The following is a 9,356-nucleotide window of genomic DNA, read 5'->3' as shown; positions in this document are numbered from 1 at the left end:
GACACTCTATATTGCACCAGCATTTCCTAACCAGGAATGACCTCTGCTGCCACCCTCAGATCTTATCAACAATAAAAAACACTATGAAGTCGATCAGATCTTAAACCACAAATTACAAAAAATCAAAGCAAAGAGGAGTGGAATGACAACTACAGTCAACTACCTGGTTAGCTGGAAGGGATATGAACCAGAATCCAACCAGTGGGTAAATAAAAAGCTCATGAATGCTGATGACACAATCTGGGACTACGAATTATCTCTAAATTAAGCCATCAGGATGATGGTCTTAAGAGGAGATAATGTTATGATTTTCTATTTCTTTTCTAGAATTAACTCCTATTTATGCTTAGTCAGGGCACTAGAATGAGTGCTTAGGACTGTGGGACAAGGCTTAGTCATCACAACTAGCCAAGTTTGTCATTGTCTTTTAATGCAACAGCATTGCCCAATGATGCACAATCAGCCTTTTATGTATGGTAGTGATGCTCAAGGACAATGAGCACCAAGGACAGAGAAACACACAATAAGTACATAGTATTATTAGCAGACCTTGTAACAGTATTTAAGAAGCCTGCTCTCACTGGTAAACTCCAGCTTTGAGCTAAAGTTTATTTCATCTCATTCTACTCTTGAGCTAGTCACACAAAGCCTTGAAGCACAGGGAGTCAATGCAAGTACATACAGTGAACTCTAATGGAAGGCTCAAATGTGAAGCCACATTAGTTTATCACATGCTTGTCAATCACATGTGGCTTGAGTCTAACAATTTATCAGGTCCTTAATCATTGACTTCACAAAATCCAAGCACATAAAGGAGGAACAATAACAACAATCAATTATTTGGTTAGCTGAAAGGGCTATGATCCAGAATCTAACTAATAGATAAATAAAAAATGAATGCATGCTGACAACACCATATACAACTACAAATTATCTTTAAATTAAGCCATTAGAACAATGATCTTAAAGAGGAGGTAATGTTATAATTTTTCTACTTTTTCTTTATTTTAACTCCTATTTATGCTTAGTCAGAGTGCTTAAAGCCAGCACTTAGGACTGTGGGACAGGCTTAGTTATCACAACAAGCCAAGTCTGTTATTGTTCTCCAATGCAATAATGCCTCTTGATGACATACAACAACTCTTTTGTGGACAGTAGCAATGCTCAAGGACAAGGAGCATAATGACCTGGACAGATACAATTAGTAGTAATATTTATATCTTGATGGATGACTAGTATATAAGTAGGCTAGCTCTCACTGTATATCTCCAGCTTTGAGCTAAAGTTTATATTTCACCATTCTACCTTGAGCCAACTGCAAGGCCTTAAAACACAATACTGTATAGACACATATAGTGAACTCAGGCATGACTATACAAATATGATACAGTGCCTGCTTATCATGTGTTTTAGGTCATGTGTCACTTGGGCTTAACACATGGCTTCAGCCAGGACAACAGCAACTCACATAACACTCACTATAGCAATGGTGTTCTAGGCAGATAGTAGTGCATCCACACTGTTGAAAGTACAGAGGAGAGTACAGTATAGAGGATTAGATTAGCCTCTCAAGAGAGAGACATCATACTTAAATACATTTTGTACTACTTTAAGAGCTTTCTATGAAATACTATATAAGTCCTGATCATGGTCTAAGTCAGCTGCTGTTTGACATAGTGTCTTTGAGTACATTCTCATACTCACTTGGAATTGCTATCCTAACACACACACAGCATAGAGAGTACTGTCATCAGACAATGAGTAGTAGACATGACAATGGAGCAATGATTATTTGCAGAAGAGGAAGCAGAAAAAAGTTCATTTTGTGAATCTGTTAGCTTCAACACCTTGGCTTGAGTACTTGGGTGTTGAGCTCACTAGAGCTCAGCCTATCCAAGTGGTCATCATCAACTGATAGCAGGAACTGTTTTTATGTACTATTATCTATAAAATATTTACATGACTATGTAGTATTCATTGTGATGTATTATCATCTGTATCAATGTATTGGTAAACACATTTTCTTCACTGAATGAAAACTCAATTTCAACAACTGTCCATCTCATTCACTGCAGGAGTTGGGTATTAGACTTGCCAGTGCATGGGTATCTGAAGCTGTTATATCTGATTTCTAGGTGCTGCATGTCTTAGTTTGTTATCTGATCTGTGTTCTAGTTATCAATGAAATGTATATTCTTCTGGTTGACTTTCGTGTCGTTAGCTGTCAGGTGATTGTTTTTTTTCCGAGTTTTGCTATGTTTGTACTTTTTGTTCTCTTCAGCCTAACCACTCAACATTCCCTACGCAACGATAAATCATCGATCATCGATCATCTGCGGAACGACTAAAATCTCGTATTGACCATTAAATACGTATCTCTGGTAGTGGGACTCGCAATGCACCGGCGCTTTTCAGGCCTGCTGTTCACCAGGACAACCACGCGTTGCGTGTCCGTCACCTATATTATATTGCTGCTAGGTATCGCGCTTATTCTTGCCCTGTAGCTCCAGATCCCAGGCTATCTTCCAGAGGCCCATCGCTACTTGTGCTGGCAGATTATTATCCACGTTTTCCGGGGGTGCCACTCGTAGTGAAGTGGAAGGACAGGTCAATGTTTTTCGAGGAAATCTAACTACAGCTGCAAACTTCAACCAAAGGGATACACAGAGGAGCCTGTTAACGGATAATGGCCCAACTCGATCCTTAGAGCAAAAAAAACTGCGAGATGTGCAACAACGCACTACATGTTCTAGGCCCGATTCTCTACGCGATAACATAGGTATATACCTCTTCCCTGCCACGATGATATTGATGGATTACTTTGCAGTCTTCCAGCTTGTCGATGTCCAGGAGTCGTCACATGAATGTGGCGACCTTTTGGTGTACGGTGTTATGACGGTATGTACGAGTGGCGTCTCGTGCAAGATATTGACTAAGCGATAACAAGTCCGGAAACAGCGTTTTGGCAACTATCACTGGTTTTAAACCATACATCTACGCGTATCCAAACTCCATCTCAGGTGATTATTGGGACGTGGAAGCATTAAAGGCGCATCTTCGTGTATGGATTCGCTCTTCATGGCTCACCAATCGATGCGATCTGATAATCGGTAACCAGGAACTCGGTCTTAGTGGTAGCGACATTGATATTAGCGTTGTTCTCGATGAACAGAATATGCAAGGTACTGACAGACTATTGAAACTAACATTTTCTGGCACAAACGCGCTTCTTGGCAGCAAAAATAAGTTCTTTGATGTTCAGCGGATGCATCTTGACTGATACCGGATGATCACAGCTACTTGAGGATGCCGGCCTGTACACATTTGTCAATCCACAGACAGACGCTGTGACACGCTTTTTGGCTGACCATCAGGTTAGTCTGCTATGGCATATGCTGCACCAATTACCATCTCCAGTATTGCATCCGCACAGTTACCCGGCATGGGAGGCTGGATTGAATGTCCTGCTGAGACTTATGCGCTCACGGGAACAAGCGATCAAGTCTCAAGATGCCAGATCGAGCTGACCATCCCGTGCGTTGGTCGAGCATGTGTCGGAACTTCAATCTCTCATCATTTTCAACAGTCATAACGCGTTAAACGCGTCCGATTCGAGAATCCCGGATGCTCCGCTTAGGATTCTGTACTTTGATATCGAATCCATGACACGAGAAGATCCCAAGAAACCAGGGAAATTCATCTCCGAGTCTTTACAGGATCCCGTCATACAGATATCCAATATAGTTTCGCACCCAGGCAAGTTTACCTTTTTCTCCCGATTTGCTTAGTCTCAATTGATGGGACTTCGAAAGGGACCAAAGACCCGTTCTTGCGTGTCATTTTTACTGTTGGCTCGTGCGATCCTATCGAGGGAGCTTATGTTCAATCGTATACCTCAGAGAGAGAGATGCTAGTTGCCTGGCAGGAATTCATCCATGATATAGATCCGGATGTCATGACCGGTTGGAATATCTTAAATTTCGACCTAGATTACCTGATCACTCGGAGCCGTCAACTGGGTTTTGACCTGAGACTGGGACGGTTGAAAGCCGGTACTGTTATCATCTCTGACATCGGCTCTTCTTCTAATGCATTTCTTTAGGCCCTCCAACCTCCTCGGAACCACAAACATGGTATAGCTTAAAATATAAAGACTGGATGGGCCGAACGGTTGCCATTCCAGGCAGAGTGGTGCTTGATATGTTCCGCCACTTTGCTTGCAACCATGACAAGTTCCGTCTCCGGAGTTACGGGCTCGGAAACGTCGCCGCAAAGTTGCTGTGCGATGAGCCCGAGACGCTGAAAGGGGATGTTGCATACAGCGATATACCGAAGCTACAAGCTGGCCCAGATGCTGACTCCTCTACTCGACGAGAACTGGCAGCGTACTGTCTTCAGGTGCGTATTTGATATACAATACTTGGACTTTTCATCTGACAATCGGTTGAAGGATTCATATATACCCCTCGTACTCCAACAAAAATACCGCATTCTGGAAGAGTATATTGAGATGGGAAAGACAAAGCGCATGCTATTCCGTCATATGATATACCGAAAGCGTCCTGTTGAAAAGCTCACAAAATCGACCTAGACACCCACAGACTATTTCATCATCGGACGTTCTGAAAGTGTTTACGTTCATATATCACGGATGAACACCACCACGTATTAGCACTATCAACGAATATCACCTAGTCACCGTAGAAAGGCTATGCTAATGTCTTTAGGATGGAAAGTTTTACGGTCTGTATGTCAGTTAGTCTATCAGTCTTCACGAGTTATCTGGAGAGCCTTATCCGCTTCACGTTCGACATGACTAATATTCGCTGCATGTGCTAGGAAACATCATTACATAGTTCACGCCCGAGAGATCACTGATCGGTGCTTTCAAGGGTGAGGTAAAGGTGCTGTTCGGGCCGCAGTATGTGAAGAAGGCTGGTGAGCTCAGTCTGCCCAGGATCAACCTACATGGGTTCAAATTCGACGATGGCGCAGTAATAAGACCGATAGATTTGTTTAAACTTTCAGATGAGCTCCTGGCACAGGGAAAGGGATGCAAAATATATATGAAACGGGAAGAATAAAATTCGGAAAAGCTAAAGAAAGACAACCTTTATATCTAGCCCGTCAAGTACATCATTTCATCGAATGAATGTTGTAACACCTTGCAATGGACCTCCAACCTATTCGTCAAATGTAAACGAGGGAGCGCATTGCAGATGAACCGCCGCGTTATTTCCAACAAATCTGCGTCAGGTTTCCTTGGGTACCATTCTACCACCACAAATAGCTGTATGGACGAACAGAGGTGGAGGATGGAACTCGAGGTGGACAAGTCTTGGATTGAGAGGATCGCGCCCTGGTTGACCTTGATCCTCTCTGAGTCCATTCCCGTCATACGATTCATATCCAAAACATCGGCGAAAGAAGTGTCAAGATGTTTGAGAGTTGGATAACACATCAGAAGCTCATACAGATCCTCATACCGGTGCAATTGAATGTTGAGCGTCAGTGAGGTCAGAGGATACGATAACAAGGCGCTGGGAACGTCGTTTTTGATGCTGGAGCACCGAATCCGATGTTCTATGGTGAGTCTTCGGACATTGGAAAGAGGATAACACTCTAGGAGTCGATCAAGACTGTATCTGTGTTCCATAGTGAAGGGTAGGGCCACGAATAGATCCTTCACCAGATGTGGAATATCCGGTTACATCGCACACAGGTTAAAGAAAGCCGTTCTTTCTTAAGGTAGACAATACGGAAAAAAAGGACTCTCGCTTGAGAACGTAGGGAGCGCGGTACAGATAAAATTGCGCAAAGACTGCGACGGTCGTTGCTAAGGATGCGCACTATGGCGTCCGTGAGTTCTTGGGGAAGGCTATCCATGGCTGAAGTTGAACGCTTATTAATCCGTAGTTATTCAGGACGAAATATAAACACTACACATATCTGATAGAGAGAGGCAACGATAGGCCTTGGGTTGATGATGGTCAAATGATTGTTTGACGTTGTTGTCCAAATTCTCTGACATGTACCCGCAAGATGGCTGATCTGCAGCCTTACACGTGTAACGACACGTCGAGTAGCAGACAAAGGTCAGTAGATTTATTTCCGCACCAATTTCTACTATCAAATGCTCAACCAAGACTTGATCTAACATCATATTCGGGTAGTCAATAGTCAATTGTTAATCAGTTGTTCACAAAGTTTGAGGTGGATTCAACCACGACATGTTTTCATAAATAAACACTATGTAATACAGATACTCGGGAATGCATGAGACATCAATACATACATTATCTAGGAATACAATCTATTCACACTTACTACCATTGTGCATCGTTCCCTCCACTGTCACCCCACTACTGCGAGGCCGCCGCAGCCGATGCCAATGCTTTTGTGGCAACTTCAACTTCTCTTTATCCGGAGCTTGTCCCGGTGGACACCCACCCAGTCCAAAGTCTCCCACACAACCTCCTTCAATGAATCCCCTGAAGCCTGCAATAGTACAAGCGTGATTCTCCATGAAACTCGGCCACTGCTCAGAAACGGTGTCGAGCTTCTGCAGGCACTCAGGCCAAGCGGGATCATTTGCTGGACGAAGAAGGGTGAGACGACGGAGGCTGTCAGCTTTGTCCCATGAAACAAGTACTGTACAAGCCCTGAAGAGGATGTCGGATTCAAAGAGGTAGTCAGTGGACATTTGGGAGATCACAGAGTTTGATGCCAGCCCGTTGATAAAGGCATGAAGGATTATCGGCAGATCAGGTAAGAATGCCGGATCAGCTAATGCCAGATTAGTGTTATATAATATCTGGTCAAGAAGACGCTGTGAAACGACATGAGAAAAGACCTCCTCCATGATGGGGGGGAACTGGAAGAAAAAAGTAGCGAGTTCTGCTGCCAGTTTAAAGTGAGAGAGGTATTTGGGTTCATATTGAACTATCCATGGATTATCCTGGAAAGCGATTCGGGCAAAGTTGGAAGCCATGTATGGGGTGCACCAGTCCTCTGAGTCGGGAAGAAATCGAGGTCGAGGAAACGTCGGTTTGAGTACACGAAGAAAAATCACCAACAAGATTCTCTGATCTCCACTTGTCATCAAGGTGCTGCCACTGAAGTCCTCAGATGACACCAATGTATACAGCAGCTTCAGAACTGCATAGCGATTGCAATCTAGTCTGAAAGAAGGCATCTTGTTGTACCCTGGATCATCATATAACTGGGATGAACCAACACCCATATACACTCCAATTTCTTTAATAACCGTTCCAAGAAAAGTATCAATGTGAGAATTGTTGACAGCTGCCATTTCCATAGAAGGAGAGCCAGCTATCGTCAAAAGTGTGCATAGTCGAGAATCCTGAGGTGTGGGAAATTCGTCGGCGGGATCAGAATCGAAAACACTGTCTTCCACACCCCTGAAACGGCGCAATATGACATCGGCAACGTAGGGATACAGATACGTTTCAACAGCTGTTGGAAGATCAACCACGTCATGATCTCTGGAGTCGCCAGTCAAACAAATCTTCAGTCCGTCCCTTGCCAGGAAAAGAGGAGGCGGGACATAGTTCGCATGCCAGTAGGTTGAGGGAATTGCATGGAAGAACATTTGAAGGAGACCATCATGTACATCAAAGGGTGGCAATCTCTGGAGCAAATAGACCCATACAATCGGCTGCAGATGCAGATGTTCATGTCCGGAAAAAGTCAATTGAGTTTTCACCAGTGCCGCGACCTCTTTCGAACTTGAAGTACCATACTGGCTCCGGATACACAAAAGCTCCGCATAGACCCCTGGGGAGAATTCATCATTTTCCGTTTTTCGGTTTATGGACCACAAGTAGTATGCATGGACGTCGAAGCGGAGACTTGTGCGAACAAGGCGATCGAGCACACTTTCTTGAGGATGATCTGGCATGCGTTCAATGAGGGTATTGTATATGTCCAAAAATCCCTTCACATGTTGTTTTAGAGATTCCACTGACCTCAGCGGTAAAGCACTGGTTGATTGTACAACAATGTTCTGTACACTAGGGTTGGACGACATGCCGAACAACCAGGCCAATGCATATACATCGATGTCATCCGCACAGGACTTCACAGCTACAAGCTCAACGTCTCGCAGTGAGTGGATGGCCCGAGGCCTCGACAATGGTGCCGAGCAAGAGACCGGGGATATGAGATGAGCGAGATAGGCATAGAGAAGGAACACATAATGCGACAATGGCGTCTTGTACGGGCATGAAGCGTACCAAATCGGAAGGAAATTCGTGATGAAATACGCAGCGAAGGACACAGAGGCGATGATCCCGACAACATATGCAATTGACACTTTCAGTGGGACTAAAAAAATAACCAGACCTAGAAAAAACATTCCAACTGACGCGCTCAACAGAACAGGTAACAACCCAATGATGAGACCCACACTCCACTGCTGGAGCCCCATGTACCGGAATTGACGTACACGGCACTTGTCCCGTGGTGTCCCCGACGGAACGGTGACATACTGGTGAATCCATTGTTTTGTCAGGACAGCAAATAGTGCGGTTGTCAAACTGAATGAGAGACTGGTAAACCACAGTCCGTTGACTAACACATCAGATGTCGCGGGACTAAATGTCGAAAACGGAGTAAGGTCTGAACGGGGAACGTCGTTCACGGAGGAGCCATTGGCCGCCGCACGCTGGACGTCGATGAGCTCGTACACAAGTGTCGCCGTGACTTGACCGTAGTCGACTTGAAGGCTCTGCGATGTCTGAGCAACGAACGTAGTGACCACGGCAGCGAAGAGACCAGCCTTTCATTCAGTCGTCAACAAAGGAAAATTCGAATTGCAGTATTCGCACTCACGAAAACCAGGAAAACATCTAGTCCATCCCTCCATTCATCCAACATCTCCTTGTCAAATGCATCACACTCTTCAAGGTATGTACGCCATACTCTAGCAAGCGGACCCAGTTCCTCGTGCTGTTTATCTTCCGGAAATTTTTGTTCATAGTCGGACGGGTCATTCCCTTCACTTTCAGTGAGATGTGCGGCAAGTAAAAAGAACATGGTAACGCACCTCCGACCTTGAATTCACGTTGCTGCACCCCAAATACACTGCGAGCTGCCTTCTTCTGTCGCTGAGGGGGATTAGCCGTCGTTCCAGGCTGGACAACGTGCTCAGAGTCATCAGATTCATCTGGTATCCCTTGGGCATTCATGGGCGGAATCCCTGGGTTTTCGCCATCTCCATCCTCTGCAGGATGGACGGAAGGCATCGGTGTTGAGTGGAGCAGAAAAGGCGGTGTCGTAAGCGACCATCCAGTGTTCGGTGATATTAGTATCAACAGACACCGTGAATGTTCACG

General features: G+C 44.7%; 3 protein-coding genes across 3 annotated transcripts; 1 reads left to right on the top strand and 2 right to left on the bottom strand.

Moving 5' to 3' along the window:
- Nucleotides 1-2,275: 2,275 nt before the first annotated feature.
- BT62DRAFT_935272 (ribonuclease H-like protein) lies at nt 2,276-4,828 on the top strand. The gene is made up of 11 exons (XM_043186903.1): nt 2,276-2,449; nt 2,505-2,779; nt 2,828-2,898; nt 2,948-3,061; nt 3,119-3,242; nt 3,295-3,374; nt 3,434-3,534; nt 3,587-3,756; nt 3,813-4,052; nt 4,103-4,398; nt 4,451-4,828. The coding sequence occupies exons 1-11, from the start codon at nt 2,397-2,399 to the stop codon at nt 4,589-4,591; spliced, it is 1,665 nt and encodes a 554-aa protein (XP_043036832.1). The 5' UTR covers nt 2,276-2,396; the 3' UTR covers nt 4,592-4,828.
- A 283-nt stretch (nt 4,829-5,111) lies between these two features.
- BT62DRAFT_935271 (uncharacterized protein) lies at nt 5,112-5,993 on the bottom strand. Its single transcript, XM_043186902.1, has one exon. The coding sequence runs from the start codon at nt 5,654-5,656 to the stop codon at nt 5,120-5,122; it is 537 nt and encodes a 178-aa protein (XP_043036831.1). The 5' UTR covers nt 5,657-5,993; the 3' UTR covers nt 5,112-5,119.
- A 2,350-nt stretch (nt 5,994-8,343) lies between these two features.
- BT62DRAFT_1078692 (uncharacterized protein) lies at nt 8,344-9,356 on the bottom strand. The gene is made up of 4 exons (XM_043179415.1): nt 9,068-9,356; nt 8,854-9,017; nt 8,429-8,800; nt 8,344-8,382 (listed from the first exon to the last, which is right to left on the bottom strand). The coding sequence occupies exons 1-4, from the start codon at nt 9,264-9,266 to the stop codon at nt 8,365-8,367; spliced, it is 753 nt and encodes a 250-aa protein (XP_043036830.1). The 5' UTR covers nt 9,267-9,356; the 3' UTR covers nt 8,344-8,364.

The sequence above is a fragment of the Guyanagaster necrorhizus genome, assembly GCF_019112545.1.
Source record: "Guyanagaster necrorhizus MCA 3950 unplaced genomic scaffold BT62scaffold_24, whole genome shotgun sequence".
Taxonomy (NCBI): domain Eukaryota; kingdom Fungi; phylum Basidiomycota; class Agaricomycetes; order Agaricales; family Physalacriaceae; genus Guyanagaster; species Guyanagaster necrorhizus.
Note: the sequence above shows the minus strand (reverse complement) of the source record. Positions and strands in the feature narration are given on the sequence as shown.